The 23198-nt window shown below is 43.1% G+C and overlaps 1 protein-coding gene across 6 annotated transcripts in view; it reads right to left on the bottom strand.

Annotated features, from left to right (window-relative positions):
• Positions 1-1662: 1662 nt before the first annotated feature.
• The window catches only part of tafa1b (TAFA chemokine like family member 1b), a 102087-nt gene continuing 80551 nt past the window's right edge, over positions 1663-23198 (bottom strand). Inside the window, exons 3-6 of one of the 6 annotated variants that reach the window (XR_004213035.1) lie at positions 19720-19860; positions 10272-10396; positions 8025-8116; positions 1663-3012 (exon numbers count right to left, since the gene is read on the bottom strand). Coding sequence is in view for 4 of the 6 variants with exons in the window: in XM_031855038.1 (XP_031710898.1) it covers positions 10143-10396; positions 19720-19860 (395 nt within the window). In the remaining 2 variants the exon portion in view is untranslated. Of the gene's footprint in view, positions 3013-5319; positions 6800-8024; positions 9459-10022; positions 10397-19719; positions 19861-23198 lie in introns of those variants that run through there. The other 5 variants (XR_004213036.1, XM_031855071.1, XM_031855055.1 and 2 more) reach the window with 5 other exon arrangements.

Raw genomic sequence — 23198 nt, 5'->3', positions numbered from 1 at the left:
GCTCTCAGTTGTCCAGTTCCAGTAGATGTTAATTATAAAGGCGACATTTACAGTGACTCATGCCCATAATGACTATAATTATACACCGCTAAGCCCCCGCAGTAAAGCAGTGTGCCCTTTCCACAGATTATAGTTTGCTATTTAAAATGATTAAAGTTTATGAATGTGATAAAGTGCAAAGATGAGGATGCGGTGACAAAGAGGAGCGCAGGCTTTTACTAAAAGCTCCCAAAAAGTAACCAGGCATTTCACTTCTATGCGCAAGGGCAAACGTTTGTGTTTCACTTGAGATACCCTTGGAAGTTACAGATGCAAGTTTTCTAAACAACACGGCCCGGCATCTCCTGCACACGTCTTGGCTGTGTGAAAAAGGTTGTCCTTGCTGTCAGGCGTTGATTAGCCTTCCGGCGTGATGTGGACACGGCTGTCTCTGTGTCTCGGTGGGAGGTCGGCAGGACTTGATGGATGTCTCTCTTTTTGAGATTGCAGGGCACCGCTGAGAGGGAGGAGGACCTGGTCCCTGTTATCTATTCACGCTGTGTTCCTTTCTGCTCTGCCTAAAATGGAGCAGGACCTCCCTCCACAGCACGACTCCATCATATCTGGATAGAGCTAAAGGAGTGCATAAAAGAGAATACGAAAAAAAAATCATCTCTTCCATTTGTGATCCCCCGAGCACCTTTTTAAGCAAAAATCCACTTAGAGCTTGCATAAGCAGGAAGGGAGAAATCCCTTGATTTTCTACACAGGCACTGAATTTGAGGATAATCTTCACAGCAGTGTCGCACAGACTCTGGGTACACTAAAAATACATTTACAAGCATGGTAAAACTGACAAATACACATACACTCGCATGCATTCATTTACAGAGACAAAAAACGCACCCAGAGACACTTTTGCACACACACACACACACACACACACACACACACACACAAAAACTCAATCCCTGACTCATTTTCTTTCACACCAGCTCAATAAGACTGCAGGACAGTGAATCCTATTAGATATGAGAAAACAAAGACGGGAACGGCTCATTGAGGAGGAAAAAAACACGCCATTGCTCCCTCATCCCTTTGCATATTCCTTCACAACTCTGGCAAGACCGCCGGGAGATTGATGTGTCTGTCTTTTTCATACCTTCTGTGACTGCTCATCGAGGCGCAGGGCTCCACGAAACTAGCCAAATTCCTAAATGATGAATGTACACTAGTGCGTCCGCTGGGAGAGGAGACGAATCTCATATCAGCCGAGACAGGAGGTTGATATTGAAAATCATTTGGAATTTTGCCTGCCACGATATTGGAAAACTTTATTCTAATTGCATGAATGAATTGAATGTGCTGTTCTGATAAATCCTCTGTGCCACAAAGGGAATTGTATAAATGACGCACCACAGATTTGCGTGTGTGCTCACTGCGCGTGTGTGTGTGTGTGTGTGTGTGTGTGTGTGTGTGTTTGTCTGCCCGTAAGTCATTTTCACACTCGCCTTGTGCTGTTGTTGATTGCTTGTTTACTCAAGCAAAGACTCTGTGTTAACATATCATATAAGTGAAACCCTGACAAGATCTTGCACCCGCATATTACAACATATCAAATTGTCATAAGAGGAGTATTTTTCAAAAGATTAGTAACAACATGAAGGAATGAGAGACAGCATATCAGTATAGAAAACCATTTTTATTTCTCATAAGGCTGTCCTGTAATGTACTTATATCTACTGGGGGATAATCGTATATTTCTCAATAGTGACTATACTTTCTCACTGTCGTTTTAAAAATACATCATCTCTCTCTGGCGCATGAGAGGGGAGATCGACACGACAAACAGCCGAAATAGACATTAAGTGTCTGATTACGCCCCAAGTTTTCCTGCTGCTGTTTTATGTCCCTGCTGTGTCTGCGTGGGAGGCTCAGGGCTTGTTGTTAGTGCAGCTTTCTTTTGTGAGGCAGTTCTATACAGTGTTTTCCTCATCTTTACAGAAACTACAAGCATTGTCTGGCATTAACCAAGGACATCTGCTGACTGACGAAAGTGACCAATACTTATTTTTATGACTCTGCTTTTTTTTTCCAAAGCAAGCGTATACTGCAAAGCAGTCCTATACACACCGCACCGGGACAACAACATCCTCTGGATCAGTATATTCAGTGGCTGATCAATACTCCTCCACGGGCCTCAAGCGAGTCTTCAATATATTTTTCAGCTTCTTGGATCTGTCATCTTATATATGATGTATTTATATATGTTTTTATACACAAATTATCTTACACACAAAGAAAAGAAGTGCTCATGAATTTACATCGGGCATGCCCACGAATAAAAGTCAAAACGTCCGTTGCCAAGGCTGTAGGCGAGGCCGCGAGGACCCCAGAGCCACTCAAAGATCCTTCATCAAGTCGTGATAGGCTACTAGTGGTCTCTGTCACTGACAATCCAGTGTTTTTCAACCTCAGTGTCGACACAGCAAGGCCGTCCAGCTGCAGGCAGCGAGTCCAACACGAATGCCTTCCGCACAGAAATAAAAGGAAATCAAGGTAATCCTTCCCCCCCCTCCGTTTGCCCTCAGTTCTGTGGATCCCATATGTTCTGGTCCATGTAAGCTCCTAAAACCAGTTTACCTTCAGGCAGTGCGAATTTCTTCAAATAATGTTTTAACAACCTCTAAATAACCCCTGTTAAGCTGTTTCAGTTTTTCAGCGGGGTAAAGAGGGAGGGAAACAGAGAGAGAGGGAGAGAGAGAGAGAGAGAGGGTCGGAGAAGAGGAGAGTCACCAACATGGGGCTCATTGATCAAACAGGGAATTAGTCTGGTTCCAAATCCTTGGCACCACGCGAGCAAAGCTGTTTTATCTGGGTGGATATCCTTTCTGTGGTCCCAGGTAATCCAGTCAGTAGACGTGGATGTAATAGTTTTAGTCCGTTCGGTGGGAAGAGAGTAAGGGTAGATGAAGGGAAGAGCCTGGCACGCAGCCCTGCAACGGGAGCCCTCTGTTAGGTCCTGGGATGAATCTGCAGCACAGAGGGGGAAGAGGAGAGGAGAGAAAAAACACACGTGCACTTAGATAGAACAAAGGCACACAAGAGAGCGAGGATTACACCCAGAGGAATTGCACCGTTCGCGTGTTTCAAAAAAAAAAAACGAGGGGAGTCTTTTGAACCGCGGGGGCTTTGTACAGCCGCGTCTCACCTCCTGGTTTACACTGCCGCTAAAAACAGACCGCTTACACGAGTGTGAACGGCACATACAATGGAGGTGTGTTTGGCATTTATATATACCGGGCTGTTTCAGGGAAGCTCTTTGTTCAAAAAACACCCTGGTGTGTTTCCATGCTGTGTATGTCTGAGTCACAAATTTATATTTTTGACTGCATCTCAGACCATTTTAGTCACATCCCCTCCACATGCCCCCCCCCCCCCACACACACACACACACACACACACACACACACACACACACACACACACACACACACACACACACACACACACACACCCTCATTTGCACCTTCAAACTGAGCCAGCCAATCATAGCTGAGGATTTCCTCCAACATAATAAAATGACTTTGGCTTTGCTGAATGGGATCAGGGTTCCCACTGTGGCGTCTGAGCTTTTTGTCTGTGACTCTGGTTCTGGGACTCTTATTCAACCATGAGACTGCTACTGAATGTCCTGCTTTTCAGCTTCCTGCTCAACCTGACTAAAAATGATGCGCACAATGTCTACAACAGTGGAGTCCCTTGCACTCTCGTGGCCGTCTCGGCAGCAAAAGCTATTACAGAATACTCCTTCGCCTCACTTTTCAACACATTTGCCCGTTATGTTGCCGCTTTAGTATTTGACAGTGAAGAAGTCTGAAGTTCCCTGAACACCGTCGGGCCAATTAGAAATCCCATAATCCTGTTCAATTTAGAAATACAGCGGTGATATTTCCTGCAGGCTTGGCAGGTGGCAGCCAGGTGTGTGGATTTGGTCGTGGAGGGGGCTGCTCGGGACTCTGTGAGCTGCAGCACATAAATAATCTCAGAGCTCCAATATGTTGGACATGCTGGCAAGGGAGTCAAATGATGTTGGCGACCATTTTCTCTGGGTAGAATTATGTGCACCTGTATTTGCCTACTGTGTTTGGTGTGTTATTTTGAGACTATTTAGAGAACAATCTTGAAAGCATGAGACTCGCTAGCATTTTAATTTGGGTTTAATTTAGCGTCAGCATCGAGCATGTCTGAAAACATAAGGCAGTGCAGTTGTTGTATTGTTGTGAGACTGTCTTTGATTTGACAGAATCATTTGAGACATTACAACAAGTCTTAATTCAAGCAAGCCATTTAGATCATAAATCTGTTTCTTTGCCAAAGGATTGCACTTGTTTCAACAGTTGTTCATGAAAACCAATAAGGAAGTGACACTTTCAGCTCTGCCTTTTCTCCTTCTTGAAGGTGAGCATGTTTTATCAGGGCCGTTAGTCAATACCTCCAAGACATTTTATGTCTTTGTAAAAGGAGTGCAGTTAGGTCATAGGTCAAGGTACAGGTATTATTTCTGGTGCAGATCCAGGAATGTTTCACTATTTTCACATCCACTTCTGCACTTTACTTAAATAAAAAACGTGTCCCCTAAATCCAATCCAAATGTATTTAATAAGCACATTCTAAAAACAACTGTTGACCAGAGTTCTCTAATATACCATTACATTATGTATTTTGATGTTTTAGAACGATTTCTGTTTCTAAAATAACACATTTACAGGATTGCACAGGTGTGAATGTGCTGAGTACTTTGTGTATCTTGTTTGAGGACACGGACGCTAGACAGTAAATGAAACAAGGGAAGCATCACGAGAAATAAGTGGAACACCTCTGGCAGGTTTCTTTTTTACGGTTTCTTTTTTCAGAAAAATCTTTTTTGAAGATCAAGTGACTTGTTAAGACGGATGTCAAAATGAGCTGTCTCGCAGCCCCATGTTAAGGAAACACTTAGCTGTACTGACACAGTCTCCCTTGCTGACTATCTTGCCTATTTAGGAAGTTGCAGCAGCTGTTCCTTTGTATGCTCTAAATAACTTCACAGTCTCAGATTGAACATGTGGATTTCACCTCCAGCTCTCGTACCAGCATTTTTCTCTGAGCAGATTTGTTCCTCCCCCCGATCCTTAAACACATTAATCCCCCTGGGCTCATCTGTATCATCTACTTTAGGACGACATATCAAAACTTTGGAGCAGAGAATGACCTCTGTCAGAACAAGAGCAGCAACAGGTTAGACATTACGGCTCACTCTCTATCTCACACCCAATCCACCAGAGGTTTGTTAGTGGGAGAAGAGGGGTTGTATGCAAATGCTGTCATTTCAACCCACGTGTGTGTGTGTGTGTGTGTGTGTGTGTGTGTGTGTGTGTGTGTGTGTGAGACATTAAGTGCCCTCTTTTTTGTCCTCTGTCTCTTCAAAATGAACAGTGCAGCAGGTAGCGGCGGATTGCTCAAAGATTTGCTGCCGATCCCGTCTTTGCTGGCAACTAAGCCGGCTGCATTCTAATTTCCGGCCGCATTAAATTGCAATTTACTCAGACTTCAGTTAGTAAAAGGAGCCAAGGACAACTGCCGTAGCAAAATAATTTAGTGCAAACATGGTCTCCCCTTTCCCCCTTTCTTGTTTGGTGCTGAACAAATCAATCATGCCAGCTAAGAAACCCTTCTTAAAACAGCACTAAAGAGCACCCTCTAAAAAAACAGAAGACTCAAGACAACAAAATACATCAAGATCCATTTAATGTGACATTGACAATGAGAAAGAAATAGCGATAGATTAATGAGTAGCACTCCTTCTCCCCCTAAACCTGTACAACAAGTCAAAAGTAGGTCAATCTGGCCATTCCCGGGAGCTCCGACTTCAAAAAAAAGTATCCAGACGCACTGCTGTCGACCATTTGTGTGTGCTTTATCATGGCGATGACATTGTACAGGACTGCAGGAGGAGGAGAGGTGTTGTCAAGCACAGTGATGGAGCAGATGATTTCTCTGTGAAGTTGAACGGTGTGTGGCACGGCTGCTTGGAGTTCATTTTGATCAACTGCAGAGTGTCGTCTCCCGATTTTGACAAATTAGATGGCGATGCGTCTGCTGGTGGGTCACTTATGCTCTGAAACTGTCTCACAGATGGGCTACATCCTGTCAGTGTGCTATTCTGCTTAAAAAAGTGCCCTGCACTCCTTTTTTATGGGGGACACGTGGGTCTCTGAACAGCAAGTAAATGATGTTGGACAAGTTGAATGGGACCCACTGTGAAGCGTGGAAGTATCCACTTGAGTCCAACGCTTTGCACTCACTAATCTGAACAATTACATATTCCATAGTAGAAATGCTTAAAACAACTACTGTACATGAGTTATGTTGCAGTGTGAAAAAGCTAAAGAAAAGCCACATTGAACGTCTGATGTGGGCTGTGTTACGACATCCCCGCCTTGATGACAAATTCAAATTCACTCGAGCACACTTAACAGTGAGGTTATCACATGGACAATATTCTTCTCACTGTCATCAAAAGCAGGGGAAAAACGATGCTTTCATTCCCAGCCCACTCGTTCTGCCTGTCTCTCTTAAGGAGTGTAATTGTTTGGAGGGAGCAGGAGTGGTTTGATCTATTTAGCGAGCGGAGCGGGTAATGCAGATCTATGGTGGGCGAGTGTTTTTTTTTTTTTTTGGAAGGTTGCTCCCCCAGTCTCGCTCTCACTGTGACTTCCACAAACAAAAGGGCCTGCCTTGTCTGCTGCTACAGAACAGGCAATGAAGGGCTCCCTCTCTGAAAGACATAGAGAAAGAAAAGAAGAAACACGGGTGTCAGGCACTGGCTTTGCTTGGCTTCTTACGCCATTAAAAAAAAACATGTTTTATTAAAGATGTCGTGAAATATGTTTGCTGTTAAACATGTCTGTGTATGCCCGCCTCTTTGTGCTTCACTGACACTTTTTTTTAGAGCAAAATGAAAACCTGCAGGTGATATGAAATGGCGGAGAATTACAAACACAAATAAACAATGCTGTGTTGTGTGCTTGCTGGCTTTTGTCGTAACTAACACATATAAGGCAATTTGGCTCGAGAGGCAGGTCAATGAGGAATGTTGACTTGAAAAAGGGAGCAGAGTGCAGGATAAAAGGCCTTTCATGTAGCATTGGTAGCTTTGCTGTGTGCTGATAGCTGCCTCAACAAGACCCCCAGAGGGGGATCGGGATATCAAGTGGCCTCTGATAAGGAGCCACACGGCAAAAAAAGGGATGAGGGCCTGCCCGGGGGTGTCGCGCACATGTGGGAGCGTACACGCAAACAAACAAAGAGACATATCAAACACATGTGTTCATACATAAGTACAACCACACACACACAGAGAAGAGCAAGTAGCATGTCACAGATTAGTGCTTAATGGGATTGGCAGAACGGAGCAAGTCACTGTAATCAAGCCCACACAGCGGCCGATAGCGAAAACAGGACATGGAACAAAGGAGGCAATGAAAGGAGGAGCGACTGATCCTGCCATTACACTGTTCACAGACAGCAGGGTTCTGCTGAGCGGTGGACGTGTGTGTGTGTGTGTGTGTGTGTGTGTGTGTGTGTGTGTGTGTGTGCGTGTGCGTGTGTGTGCGTGTGTTGCTACAGTACTCCATGAGTGTGCTGCTGCAGCATATGCATGTTTACCCGTCTACGTACTGGCTGATGTATTTTATCAAACGGGCCACCGTTTTGTATGAACATGCAGCAACTTCCTTTTTTATTTATGCTTGTGCCGGATGATAAATATTTACAGTGGGCGGCGGTGCGTTCAGTATTTGTGTCACGCCTGCGTAATCATGCACAGCATGTAAACACACACTTGATTATTTCGCACTGAGTATTTGGGTTAATGAGAAGTCATTGAACATGAGTTGGTCCCACTCCTGCTGCCCCAACACTCAAGTGCATTATACAAGTGATGTGAGAGAGACGGGAAAAAACAAAATAAAAACAAAGAATAGCTTGAGAAAAAGACTAACCTTTACAGAAGCAAGAATGCAGCTCAATTTCTGTTGACCCATCCTCTGCATTTTGCTTCCGGAAGCTAAAAAGGGGAGTATGGCTGGGTATTCTGCAAAGAGAGGGTCAAGAAAAAAGGACACGTGTGTATTGGGTAGAAAAGCAGCTTCCGGCCTGAACTTTTTCGCCCTCTTAAGGTTTTGATAATATCAGACCAAACCCATTTTACTCATATGTAGCAATGCTCCTCCTCCATTCGTGTGCAGAAATGTACAACCTTGGTCAATGTATAGTAATCTGTTTCATAAAGGCAATCATTATTTCCAGTTTACTTATTTCAAATTGTGCAAAGGACTGACTTGAGAATTAGAGATGCATTCTTTAGAGTTAACCAAGTACTACGCGCCTTACCTTCACAGGATGGCAAGAGCCCTTTCGATCAACTTCTCTCTGAACACTTTGGGCCTGTGGTGGCTGTGAAGGGGTCCAGTGAAAGCTTTATGTCTATCTGCGGACACATAAATCTGCAGAACAGCCTTGGGACGCCCCGTGTGGTCTAACCTTCACTGGCTGTTTACACGTTCCCTACCATCACTTAAGCCTCCGCTTCTATTCTCAGTCATTGTCACCATGCACTAAGAGAAGACGGGGGTTTGCTGATCGCGAGCAGGTGGGTGGTGGTGGGATCAATTATATGAATACAAATCGGGTAATCAACCTGTCACAGAGTGCTGGACTGCTTCCTTCGAGGACTTAACTCCCTTCATTATTTTTGCATGCCGCATTCGGAGTCAGTTTACAGAGCCGGGAGGCAGTGGAGAAGCAGAGTGGCAGTTAACTTTATCTCTGAGAGGAGTGTGGCCTCAGGCAGAGCCCACCTGTTTGTTTACTGCCTGCTTTATGTTTGTTCTTTACTACTATGGGCCCTTAGATAGGTTGCTTACACCCAACAGAGTCCACCTTGTTATACAGACTCTCTGAGTATTCTCTATGCAGTGTGACACCTTTTTTTTTTTTTTTTTTACCCACACGTTTGGCTCTGTGCATGTTTGATTGTTAAATGGCAGAAGCTTAATTAAAAATTAAGAAGGCAGTTGGCAGAAAAGCTTTGCTAAAGCATTTAATCAAAGTATTTAAACTCTTGTTATCTCTAGTGATTTCCTCAGTTCAAGGGAGGTTGACTAGTGAAGGGAAGTCTTTCTGGCATTTGGGCAAATACTGTGTGAAAATATGTGCTGCTGTGTGCATGTGGACATGTATGCAAGTGTGTGCATTAGGGCTGCAACAACTAATCGATTGAATTATAAAAAAAAAAAGTTGGCAAACAGATTTGATCATCGATTCGTTGGGTCCATGTCATGATGCACGACGTGCGCTGTGGCAACGTCTCCATAGGGGCGGTAAACCAGCCAATTACAGGACATGACGCCGTCTTCCTCTGCTCTCCTCTGTCTCTGTAGTAAGCATTTGAAAAGAGTCGGAAGGAGAGACTGATAACGCGGGGAAAAGGCAAAGCACATTTACATGTTCTAATTTAAGAACAAACGTAATGGACAGAAACAACGGACAGAAATAACTTCCGTCTGTTTGTGATGGATCAAGGTATCCAGCTGCCCGGTCAGACATCAGCTGACAGGAAGTAAACATGGACCCAAGCTGTTGCCGAGCAAAGTAATTCTGTTGAAGCGGTCTACAAAGTTATGGAGTATTTGGAATATTTCATACCGTCAGTCAGAGATGGTCTAAATCTGAAACTGAAACTGAGCAATATCTGATCAAATATAATAATAATGATAAACATAATAAGAACAATTTATAAAGCACTTTTCAAAGCTGAAAGTGCTTATCAAGGCATTCGATGCTAACATATGCGAGATGCTAAAATATGTGAAATAATATATTTTAATATATATAATAATAATAATATATTTTAAGTGAAATAATGAGATATATATATATATATATATATATATATATATATATATATATATGAATGATGCATGTGCAGATACATTTCTCTCGGTGAATGGATGCATCTCCAATGTGTAGTAATAGAGCATTGCATAATAATTAATAGGGTAATCAAAGTAACAATTGACAGATTAGTTGGATTATCAATATAGTTGTTAGTTGCAGCCCTAGTGTGTGCCTGGGATAAATGTGCATACAGAACCGCCATGTGCGTGTGTTTCACATGTACATGTGCATTGGGAGTGGATGTCTGTGCGTGCATTTAAATGCATTTGTAAGTGTGTGTGAGGTCTCACTCTTGTGGTCTTGATTTTGTTCCCAGTGGAGCACATCCATCCAGAGTTGTCGGGCAGAGTCTTACACTCTTCTCCCTCCAGACATGGCTCCATCTCACACCACCATTTCCCAATCACAATGGACGCTGTGGGAGGTGAGCACAGACAACAAAGCAGGTTAGTTTATCACACAGATACACGTGTGCGAACACATTCCTGTATGTATGCACACACAGATACAAATAATGATAATACTATAATATAACAAACAAAGAGTGGAAGAAGAAAGCTAGTGAATTTGGTAGAAAAAGATAAAAAAGCAAAGTTAAGGGGTATAATTACAAAATAACCTTAAATAAGCATTAAAAGGAAAATAAACTGTGATAATAACGTACAATTAAAAACACAGTAACCAGAGTTTAAAGAATCATCACAAAAAGTTGAACACATGCAGAAACCTCCCACACAAACTCAAAACTGTTACCCTACATATTTTACACAGACACACTTGTATACGTGCACACATATACAAACACCCACTCACTATATCATGAGTCTCTAAATGGATCTTTTCCTTCTTCTTCGGCCTCAGAGCAATTGTATCGTTGCTGCATGGGTACTTTTGCTGTCGACAATAATGTCTTATACCAACAGAAATGAATCATTATTTTGTTTTGATATAGCTACATTGCATGTAGGGGAGCAATCTCATTTTTAATCAAAACTAATTGCTCATTAACTTTAACTGAAATCTTCCTCCAGCTATCTGACAAAAACAAATATGTTCTCTTCAAGATCTCCCTCCCTCCTCTCTTCTTTCTCCACTTATGTCTCTGGGTGTAGTATGTATGTATGTGTGTGTGTGTGTGTGTGTGTTTATAAAATAAGTACAGGTCTTAGATTATAGCTAAACAACACCTTTCAGGATACGCAAGTCCATATGTTCAACTCATCAATGAGGAAAAGTGCTTCCCTGTTCTTCCACATGCGTATAGTTGTGATGTATTCTAAATGAATTCATATATTTTTTTCATGTTTTATTCTTTTTGTTAAATCCAGCTGTCTTGCAGTGGGAACATCTCTTTGAATTATGTCAGAATGCTCAAATCTAAACCATTTTGGAAAGTCAAGGTCTGATTTATTTTTTCATGTGTGGAGAACCTTTTTTTGTTTTTCACGCCCGTCCGTATGCGGTTTCTGACAGCAAATGAGAAAAATTCAAAGCTCATCTTCACCCCCCCGCCATGGGGCATTTTCTGAACATGTCCTGTTAACATAAGGAGGATATGTAGGTGAAATGAATGGGTAAATGCAATTACTTAAAGCAGTGTCATTTCATTTTCCAAACCCATTTTTTTGAACCAACTCAAAAACTATCATTTCCCCTCCAGCCTGTGTTGCCAAGGTTACAGGCCAACCACCAATTAATTGTGAGTACGAGCGACATGCCGTCTCCAACTGATGAAAGAAGGCTGTTAAAGTGCAGTCCCTCACAGCACAGAGCATGCTGTGGTTCTGTGTGAACAGACACACACACACACACACACACACACACGTATACCAGACACACAACAACACCCCACTGCTGCTCAGTGAACTTGATGCATTTCCTGATTTCCTGCCTCGCTTTTCCCTCCATGAGCCCGAGGATACTCAGCGCCACAATGAGAACATCCACTAAAAAGCTGCGAACGCGCCCTTTGGCTCCCCCCACGGCTGTTTACCTTATCCACTAATTACCACACGTTGGTCCATCCTCCACTCTGCTCCCTCTTTCTTGCTTTTTTCCCCCCTCTCCCTCCCATTCATTGGCTAAATATGCATTTCACACCGTTAATCATGTTTACAGGTTTACAGGATGCCGTGCCGCGACACCGCCACTCTGTTACGCGCCTTCTTCTCGCTGCAGAGCAGGAGGGGGGTGGAAAAGATGTTTTTCATTATATCACCCACTGAGGAGGCTTAATATTCAACAATGTGAATGCAGAATCCACTTGAAATTGAAATTGGTAAAGTGATACCTGCAAAGCAAAAAATCAATCCCTTCAAATGGAGCCAGAGAGAAAAAAGGGAGAAGAAGAGGAAGCAAGAGCAGGAGGTGCCTCACAGGAGTTGCGGAAACATGAGAGCCGCTTTGCATGAAAGCTGAATGATATTTACTTCACAGAAGTGAATTCACCTCTCACCCTATGTTCCCTGTAATGTGTGTGCATGAAGCATAGATCATTTATACAAGGAGAGTCTAGGAAACATCTGCATTACACGGGCCTGGATAGGTTCTCATAGTGTCATTTCCTATGTTCATTATTTATTTCTATGATGACCGATATTAAAGTCTTGTTCGATATTGTTGAATCAGGGAGAAGAGCCTAATGTGAACACACATGCTTCATGTCCGTGGCTGTACCCGGGCCAGGACATCTGGCTCTGACCTTGACCACTGGAGATGAGCCATTTCCGGGCCGAGATCCATGCATCGCTCTCTGGTGACCACTGACCTCCAACAGTCATTTTGCTTTAACTACTCCCAGTGCCACCGTCAGCACACAGGGTGCAACCTTTGTTCCAACATCAGCAAACTTGACTCCTCCTTTGTGTCTGCTGGTCAGTGCATGAGAGGGGGGCAATTGTCCCAACTAACCCCGTTGGATCGACTATTAATTTTCAGATCGATCTGTTTACAAGCTGAAAGCCTTTGGTGTGATTTAAAGCACCAACACCAATTAACACGATCCCCACGCGTTGCCATAGAGTAGCTGCTGTATTCTGTCAAAGATGACAGATGGGCTCTGAAATAATCCAAAAACAAGGACGGAGAGAGTGTTTTATTCAAGATGTTAGCCATGTAGCAGGCTGGAGTCTTGGGCTTTGATGGACAAACAACCCGAGAGTGGGACTTGAATTGATTGAAAAACATGAAGCAATGGACCTTTTTACAAGTGCATCTGTCAGATCACAGGTGAGCGCGCACTGTGATGGATTGAACTCGCTGACACGTCGCTGCCAGGTAGCAGAATGTTGGAACACCTTGACTGATGAGGAGGTGAATTCATTTCTGTCTGTGTCAAAATTGTGAATCTGTGGACTGAATGAATAGTTAATGCTTTTTAACTTGGAGCGGCCTGCACTGTGCTCACTGGACTTAAATTAATCATAGTGAAATGATGGATATTCCAATGATGTCAGCCTTAGTGTCTATCTTTTGGCGAGTCACTTAAGTCAGCCAAGATCTGGAGCAGAAAGCAACGGGACTCTGAATTCTCATGCCATTTTGTTTGGTTAAATTTAAAGTTCGCACGGTCAGTGCTTCCCGGAAGGTCACATTTAACAACCAGCTTCACGTCTTCTCATCCACTGACTCATTCAGGTCATCTGTCTCTACTACCAGAAAGTCCTTTTGTCTCTCTACCCTTTACCTGATCGCTCTGCATCAGTGCACCGATGTATCACCCAGTTATTAACCAAACAAAGCCCATCAATCAATCCCTCAGTCACATAATCAAGCAAGTAGGCAAGAGGAGTTACAGTGAACCGCTTGATGAGAATAGAAAACACAATTCCATCCTAATGAGACAGGGGTATGAGTGCAAGAACGGTGAAGTATTGAAAGGGTCACAGGAGCGTGAAGCAAATGGAGCAAGTGTGTAATTAGAGTGGGACTGAGACTTGAACCCCTGAATCCGAGGTCAGCTTCAGAGAGTCATTATTCTGCATCAATCCTCGACCCTCTCAGAGACCAGAGAGCAGAGGTTTGATTAGCTGTTCAGGAATTACCATTTGGCTTTCTAATCACACTGCTTTTCTGAATATGTAATGGACACCTGCAGGCTTTAAGAATCATTTCATTGTTTTCAGCATGTTTTTTGTTTGTTAATTCAAATGAAGTCTTAGAAATGTCCTCAGATTAATTTCGGTAAATCTGGAATGTACAGTTACACATACAGACAGATAATGCCGAAAATACTGTCAGTCGTGAGGCAAAGACAGCATGTGGAGTAATTCTTAAAATTGCTAAAACGTACATGTGGCGTTTGCTATTAATATTGTTGTATTGAAAACTGTAGAGTATCAAAAGTATCCAATGATTCCTTTACGAGTGTGTCTCAGTGTGTCTGTGTGCATTTTGAGCAGCCATGAGCCTGTGGACGTTGGCGTGTAGGTGCGTGTCTATTAATGGTTGAACAATGAGTCCTTTTGTTGGGTGGTTATTTCCTTTCCTTTAAAAGCCATTTATAAAAGTGTATCTCCCACACAGCTGACATATATCTGCCTTGTGTTTCTTTACTTCTCTCTCAGCACAACTGTAGACGGGCTACTCGAGTGGTGACAGCAGAAAGGAAATGTGATGTTGCTTCAAAAAAAAATAAAAAATAGAGACAGAAATAAGGAGAGAAAAAAAACAACATTAAGGAGACCTTTGACTCCAGCTGAGGGTCAGATCTTCTCCTGGCAGGTCAAAGGTTGAGAGTCTAATCACATTGTCTGTGAGAGCTCAGTGGGACGTGAAAAAAATGGAGGAGAAATCCTGCTTCACAATCATTATCTCGGACTTTCTCCGAAGACACAAACATCTTTTGTGACCCAGGAGGATTTCACTCTTTTTCAGTCTCTCCTTATGCCTGCATGTGTTTGTCTGTAAGAGAAACGAGCAATTATTTTCTATTGTACAGTATAATGTGCTCTTTCTGTCCATCCCCTCAGGCAGTAACTGCAGAAGGTTTTGTCAGCCAGCCACATATAGTAGCAGGGGGACTGTAGACCAATATGAAAGGTAAACTGTCGGGGGGCAGGGTTTTTATAACAGGAGGATGAGATGTTTGCTTGACTGTGCTTGGGTGCCATCAGTTTAGACTCGGCTGTCCATGCAAGCACGTACCGTGATGAATAAACTCTTGCAGATCAGATATGTATTTATGCACAGAACGCATGTAACGACAAGGTTTCGTTTGATGAACTACATTCCCCCCTAATAATAATGGTGGCCTTGTAATGTAAAAAAACATGTTTTAAAGACTGTGTCAGTCTGTGCACATTAACTCTTGCATGCTTATGATATTCTGACAGCATCTGCTTGACCAGTATATATGTGGAAGAACCGCAGCACCTCTGGTTTCTCCCCTCAAGTGGCGTCCATGTGTTTCCTCCCCCCCCCCCCTCGGACGTATCTCAAATGTACCATGACAACCTGTCATGCTTGGCTATACGTGCCCGCAGCCAAACAGAAGGGTTCATTCCCCATCAGTGATCAGCAGCGAGCGGGCATTTGCGTGCATCTCTTGTCGAAAGAGTTTACTGCTACAGCAGCTACATGACAACACAAAGTGGTAGCATGTGCGTGTATTAGGGCATCTGCAAGTGTGCGTTGGGTAAATGAGTTTGTGTGTGAGTGTGTGTCTTTGTGTGTGTTGGTCCACACTGCGGCGGAGGGCTTGCATGTCTCATACACTAGGATAAAGGCAGTGGTGCAGTGACGAGCGCCTAATCCAAGTGCATGTGATCGGCCCGGCGAGGCTGGAGAGATATGAGTGTTTGACTTGTTAAAAGTGATGTTCTTCACCAAGAGCCTCGTTGGCCCTGACATATCTGGGACATAGTTCTCCTTGTCAAAGCTAATAATCAATTCCCACTAGAGGGATAATCTGACAGCAGACCCCCACCGCCCAACGCAAGCTGTCGTCGCATCCTCATGTATTAATAACAGCCCAAACAGTTACCAATAGCAACTGCAACAACCCCACGAGGCCCGTAATCTCGAGGTAGTAAACACTCGACAATGGGCTCGCTCCTCGCTGTGTGCTTTGAAGTTGCAGTTTGATGCTAATGAACGATAATACGGCACATCAGGGAGACTGCCTGTTTCTACAAATTTGGCCAAAGATAAAGGAGTGTTCATTCCTGCAGGCTCTGTATGTGTGTCCAAATCAAATGACCTCTGAAGACACGCTTTTGATATCGGAGCACTGGCAATTCTTTTTTTTGTTTTGTGTTTGTTTGTGGGAACATAACCTGTGTATGGTGCAGGGGGCGACAGGTGTCCCCCAGGGGTGCGGCGAGATGAGCTGGGCTGCAGCATCGTTCCTCATCTGGACGGTACATTAATAACGCCGGGACCTGGGGAGAAAGCTCCATCTGGGCCAGGCTGGTGTGCCGCTGAGGGGACAGACCACTGACTCCACAAGTCTATGATCCGTCACATGGTGCAACGGCGGCCCGCGGGGCCCAGTTGATAAACACGTCCAGCTTTCTGGTGCACCTTTCCTAGACAATCAAAACCTCTCGAACTGAGTGGTCCCCTCCTCCTGTGTCCATTTATTTCCACACTTGCTAAAAAAAGATCTTTTAATTAAATGGCATGTTTGCAAAGCGCGACACCTCCGACTACAGATGAGCTCTTATGAATAATAACATTATTATGCCGTCTGCCCTTCAGCCCTTATCCCGTGGTGGTTTCATCGTTAAATAAATAACAGCCTGATTCACTTCCAAGCAGGTGAAAATGATCCAAGAGACGATGCGAAGCCCCCAACTAAAGGAAATAAAATCATTAAGAGGTCAGGTCCTCTTAGCTCTTTCAGTGTGGCATCATGGTGCTCAATACTGTAGCTTGCTGCTCAGTGACTTGTCATTTCCATTTGTATCACCATTCCCTCTATAAGTGCTTGTTAATCAATACACAGCAAGGACTCTCTCACTGCGAGGGCCTGAAGCATAAAGGCATGAAGTGTTAACCACATACTCCTACTTCTCCACCTCCATTCCTCAAATGGTGTTTTTCATTGCTATATCTTTGTCCTACTTATACTGGTAACTTTTACTGTTGCTTTTCATCTTAAAGGAATACATCAGCCCCAAAATTATTATTTGTATATGTATCACTCACACCGTCTCACCTTGAATTCTTGCATGCCTTTCTGGTGGCCGACGAATCCAAAAACGGAGGGGGGGGATTCTTGATGAATAACAGTAAATGGGGGCCACGTTTAACAAAAGCAAAACTATATAAAAACATCCATTTATAAGCTTTCACACAACTCTTGCATTATGCTCACTACTTTCCGAATACATGCATTTTTGCTAAAATCGTACTATTGAAAACACATCTACATAAACGGTACTTGCATGGATAAGTAGTGCGCCTTCAAGAGGGTGATGTATTCCTTTAATGGCTGAGGTGCAATTTCTAGTTGTGGGCAAGAAAATGTCTCAATTTGATGTGAAGGTTTTCAGGGTTTTTATTTTTTAAGTTTGTCTTCAGCAATGGTTACTGAAATCTGAGTGAATGTGGACGCTTTAAAAGTCCCTTGTCTGTAAGGTGCTGTGGATGAGTGTCTGGTTGTCTGCACAAGGACAACACAGTCTGCTAACATATCTGCATCTCAAGGCCAGAGCTCTGTAAATGTTTCATTCATGTGTCCAACCACAGGGCAAACGCATTCTTTTTTCGTACAAAATGTCTCAAGGACTAAAAATGTTACTGTTCACCGCTGAAGTTTTGTAGGGTTTATGGTTATTTTTCATCAAACAGGGAGAATGTTTTTTTTTCATGTGTGTCATCCTCTGCACATATCCAATTTATATTGTAGGATTCTCTTGAGTATCAGCTGTGCCTAACCAACCCTGTGAAGCCCACTGAGCAGACCTGTCTGGCCGTTCATGTAACATCCCCCCCTAATGAAGATATTTTAGTGTCACTTCATGGCGAGAGGGCAGTCGGAGAGATGACTTTGATCTCTGCTGAAGGTGGTGGTGTAAAGATCGAGACTGAGGAGCAATAAATGAGCTTCCTGGTGTGAAGGGAGCATCGCAGTTCTGTCTCAGTAGATTTGTGACTTCCTATTGGCTTTTTTTTCCTCCCATGGAGACGCCTCTGCCTGATTGTTTTTCCTCAGCTGAAGTAATTCAGGTGCACTAGCCTGAAGCTTCCCTGACTTGTGTTTATTAGTTATTCATTTCCATCAGCCTGAACTGCCTTCGGTGATGTGATCTGCAATGTGTTCCCTGCTCAGGTGTTCAACAGCCCAACTGCCTTCATCCTTAAACTCCCATGATGCCCAGCAGCACAGCACTGGGTTCAGGTTGAATGTATTTTTTTTTTTATTCGAAAAATCACTGAGACAGCAGAGGAAGGTACTTTGGAATATGCTGTAGGTCGTTGTCTGAGGTGTTAATTCAAGCATAATTCATTCAAACCTGATGCTATTCTCACCTTGGAGTCTTCTTCTGTATCTGACATGTAACATCTGTACATCTATATATACGCACATGTCATGTAGACGGCTGCAGTTTGGCAGAATGAGTAATATTCTATGTAATTGTTCAATAATGCATTGATAATCATAGTAATACTATAATGAAACTATATATATATATATATATATATATATATATATATATATATATATATATAGTATATACAGTGAACTCCAGTTTGCTTACATGGAAACTCTCTCGGGTTTCTTTTCCTTAGTCTCATATAGAAGTCAAGGATGTCTTACTATATTCTCATTCGTATTTTATTACACATTAGGTAACAATTATTTAGATGGTCTTCTTTTCAATAAAACTTTGTTAACACCAATTAAGTAATAACCTAATTTGAGTTCATAACAGTGTCCTATTTATTGTTTTCATTAATTCATTGCAAGTATTCATTTCACATGAATACAATTGTTTTCATACAAAGATTATGCAAAGTGTTCATTAAAGAAATGTATGCACTGTAGAGTTACTAACTACTCGATAAATCTGAAAAAAATAACCTTTAATATTGAATGATCCTGCAATACTCTGAATTACCTTAAAAGGACCGTTCACCCTCAAATCAAAAATACATATTTTCCCTCTTACCTGTAGTGCTATTTATCAATATACTGTAGATTGTGTTTGTGTGAGTGGCCTAGTTTTGGAGATATCGACAGTAGAGAGTCTGCCTTCTCGTAAATATGGGACTATCTTGAGTAACAGGGTCATGATTTCTGGGAAGAAACATTGTGTTGAGTTTTTGAAATGTATTTTTTTTGTACTTTAAACACCACAATCCAAGTGCCATATAGTCCCTTTATTTTCTAGAGAAGAAGACATCTCTTCTGCTGATATCTTCCAACACTCGGCAACTCACGGCAAAACAATCTAGATTGATAAATGGTACGAGTTAAATATGTATTGTTGATAGGGTGACCCTTCCCTATAAACTACACTTTTCTATTTACATCTAGTGCCAATATCTTTAAAATTTCTACTATATCTGTGCATGGTAGCCAAGGTACGGTTAGGGTTAGGGAAAGACTGTAGTACTGGCGAATAATCAGGTAATGGTTACAGTAAATAAAAATGTGAATCCTGATTAAACTCTGGCCTCTTGCATAAGAATCAAACGGGCTAATCGCCTAGTCGGCTAATGGTCGTAATGTGTACATCATTCCTAGTAAGCATACTGGGTACAATGTTAAAACAAACAAGACTTCCTCACCATCCACACAGGAGGGTTTGTTCCGTGTCGTCCCGGCCACTTTCCCCGGTAAACAGGAGCACTTGACTGTCTGAGAGCGCTCCTCAATGCGATTCTTGTTACAGCATCGGTGGGCGGCGATCACCTCACATGTACCTCCCTCTGCGGACAGATAGACAGACACAGTGGTACACGGTCAGTACATGTGAGAGATTAATGCGAGACTAAACATATCCCTGAAAAGGAACTGATGCAACCACAATGTTCCTGCAGCTTTTCATTAACGGACTGTACATCAAAAATCCAAATAAGCAACAATAGTGTGAATGAAGCATGGGCTTAGAGGAACTCGACTGCCTCACATCACATCATGAGGCACGCTGCAGTACAGTCATTGGGCTCTTTCGCTGTAAGTATGTGTAACAAATTGGCCCTCGAGGCATCTCAATTATGTCATCTAATTGCCTCTCACTCACTGCTGGCTGTTCTCACTCCATACCAATCAGCCTACGACAAAGATCACCTCATGCACTTGCTATGTATTAATATGGCTGCCTTTGCACCCTTGATGTATTTCATATGTCGTCAGTATGATTGAAAGAGGATGAAACTTTTGTCTACGCTTCGCCAGGGAAGACCTGGCAGTCATAGGCCTCAGTCATTGACTTAGCCACCTTTTGAGTGCCATGACAGAGGCAATGCAGGCTTAGGCTATAATACACTAAAGCATTAACTCCAAAGCATGGGTGACATCAGTCAGAGCAAATGCTGTACAATAGGTCCCAGTGTGACAAAGGGGGATGTCAAAAAAATTCTGTGAAAAGAGAAGGGGAAAGGCGCCGTTGGCGGTACTGGGTCAAAATAACAATAGGGAGGATTGCCCATGGGAGGGAGGGGGGCGGTGATGGAGCGGAGGGACATCTTGAAATGAGCGAGACAGGCAGAGAGAGAGAGAGAGAGAGGCAGAGAGAGCCAGAGCCAGAGGACAAGGTGTGTCTGGCTGCCAGGGACTGGCCATGCCAGTGAGTAATGAGGGAGCCACTGGAAGTGCCCCCTTCACACAATTATAAAGCGTGGGGCTAATGCAGCCAGCGGAGCTGCAGGAGAGAGGCCCTCCATCACCGCTCTCCCCTTTTTCTTGCGCCCCAGGAAAAACTCTTTATCTTTCTCTGACAGCTACTGCAACAGACACCAGCGTCCAACAATTAAACTAGAGCTCATCCCCGGACACAGAAGAGGAGATGAGAGGAGGGGAGGAGGGTTGGACTCAACCTCTCCAATCTACAGAATATATAGGGGATAGAGTGCAAGAAGAAGGGGGAGACAACCAAATGCCAAATTCCATCTTGTTTGTGCCTCATTTCAATCGGCCGTACCAAGTTTTAAAGAGGACATCCTTTTGCGTCGAGAAGACGCATTTGCTTCCGCTGGCATGACAACAACCAGTGTGTGTGTTTCTCTAGCTGGGGTGGTTGTGCAAATGTTTGAATTGGCTCAGGTCATGAATTACGGAGCTGAGCTCCCAGTAGCTGAGATAAGTTTGGCAATAGTTTTCTTCTCCCATTCCCATCAATGTCTGCTGTGGCCAGACCAAAGGCCGCCGAGTCCTGGATTAAAAGGCAAACATTTGCAGTCCTGCTGGACCGTGCCGTCGTGCAGTATTAATGTCACTCTCTCAGCGCTTGTTGTCAGATATTTCTGGGCAGGAGGAGGCAGAACACAGACTATAAATGTTGGGCGAAAAATCCCCCGAGTGTGCTAAAACCTAAAACCCCAAACCCCACAATGTGTTGGCTTGTTCAATATTTCACCGACAGCTTCCTGACCTGCAGACTTGCTTTCAAGTCAAAGCAGATCTCTGAATAAGTGAGGACTTTACGTTGCAACACAGAATACTAAATTGGGTTGAATCCCCTCAGCTAGCTTCAAAGCCTGATTTTGGACAACAGAGGTTTAACAAACAAGGGACAGCAAAGGGAAACCCCTTTCATAAATATCATTAGTATCACTAATGATGTAATGCGTTCTGATGGGTGACTTTTGGATTTGTTTCCTCAAAAGGGACTTAAGCTACAGAACCAAGTTTGAGTACCTTTAAAGTTGTGTGTCTTCACCATTTTAGTCAGAGGCACTTCAGTCCACAAATTGACCATTCATTACACAGTAAGATTTGGCCAACAACTCAGTTCTTTTTGAGAGAGCTCTCAAAGAAACTGAGGATATTATACGAGTTATATTGGAAACTGACAGTTTATGAAGGTAAACTTATATGAATAAGATTGGATGTCACTAGACAGCTGATAGCAGAACAGACGGAGGACCAATGAACCAATGACACACAAACAAATAGTCAATCAACTGATTTGAGTGCAACTTCCTCTTCTGCACGACAGCCTTGTTCCATTCCAAAAGTTGTACAGGAAGTAGTGTAAAACTTTTGCAGAGAAGACTGAGGATTAAATGAATCATAAGGCAGGTTCGTGGTTATAGACTTGCTGTAGTTTTGAAGGAAGCCCACCACAAAGGGAAGGCGGGAGGATTCAGCATGAGGTACACATATTCCCACACAGAATTAGAAAAAAGGTTATAATAATAATAATAACAACTCGAAGCAAAAAAAAAACAGATCAATGATAACCACCAGCAAGTATTGAGTTGCTTGATATACTTGTTGATTTTCAACGTTTACTGAAAGAAATCAAAACTGATGGTTGGCCTTCCGGCACATTCAACAATCTGCTCTACACAAATGTACTACAATTTGCAAAAATGATCATCAGTTATATAGTAGAGTATACAAGGTTTATGGGGGTTAAGCTTATACAAATGACAAAAGTGATTTCACTTTTGGACATTGACTGAATACAAGTAATTTGGACAGAACTATGATCATTATGATGATTATTATAATTATTGCCATCAGATTAGTATCCCTAATACACACTCACACTTGCATACGCAAATGCTTGCGTGGGTATCAGCCATGAGTCGAGGTCCAGCCATCAACCAGGTGGACATTAGGCGCGGTTGCTACAAACCATCTGGTACGTGGAAGAGGAAGCAGTGTAAATGGCTCCACAATGACTCTGCCGGGCCAGTCACCAGAGCCACTTTGACGACAAATGGCCACTCTACGAGACATCATTTAATTTTAGTAGCTGTGAGCTCGGGTTGAGGTAAATGACCATCCATTATCCGTGGCTTTGTGTGTGTGTGTGTGTGTGCGCTTCTGTGTTTGTTTGTATGTGTATTTACGCATACGATAGTTTGTGGCATTCCATAATGTATATCTTCTGCTGACACGCTCAAGTGAACAATAGTAGCTGTGTGTGCATTATGTTGTGATACGGGATCACAACAACTTGAGACACGACTGCAGGTTGTGATGGATGCAGTGCTTGGAGCCTGTCAGGCAGCTAAAGGGGTTAAACCAACCTGCTAAGATGGAGTGGGTGGCTGTGCACTCTACCCTTTGATGAGGGGAGGTGAAGGGCATCGAT

This window comes from Anarrhichthys ocellatus, unplaced genomic scaffold, assembly GCF_004355925.1.
Source record: "Anarrhichthys ocellatus isolate YVR2014 unplaced genomic scaffold, GSC_Weel_1.0 scaffold1, whole genome shotgun sequence".
Lineage (NCBI taxonomy): Eukaryota > Metazoa > Chordata > Actinopteri > Perciformes > Anarhichadidae > Anarrhichthys > Anarrhichthys ocellatus.
The sequence above is the reverse complement of the archived record's forward strand: the minus strand, read 5'-3'. Positions and strand labels throughout refer to the sequence as shown.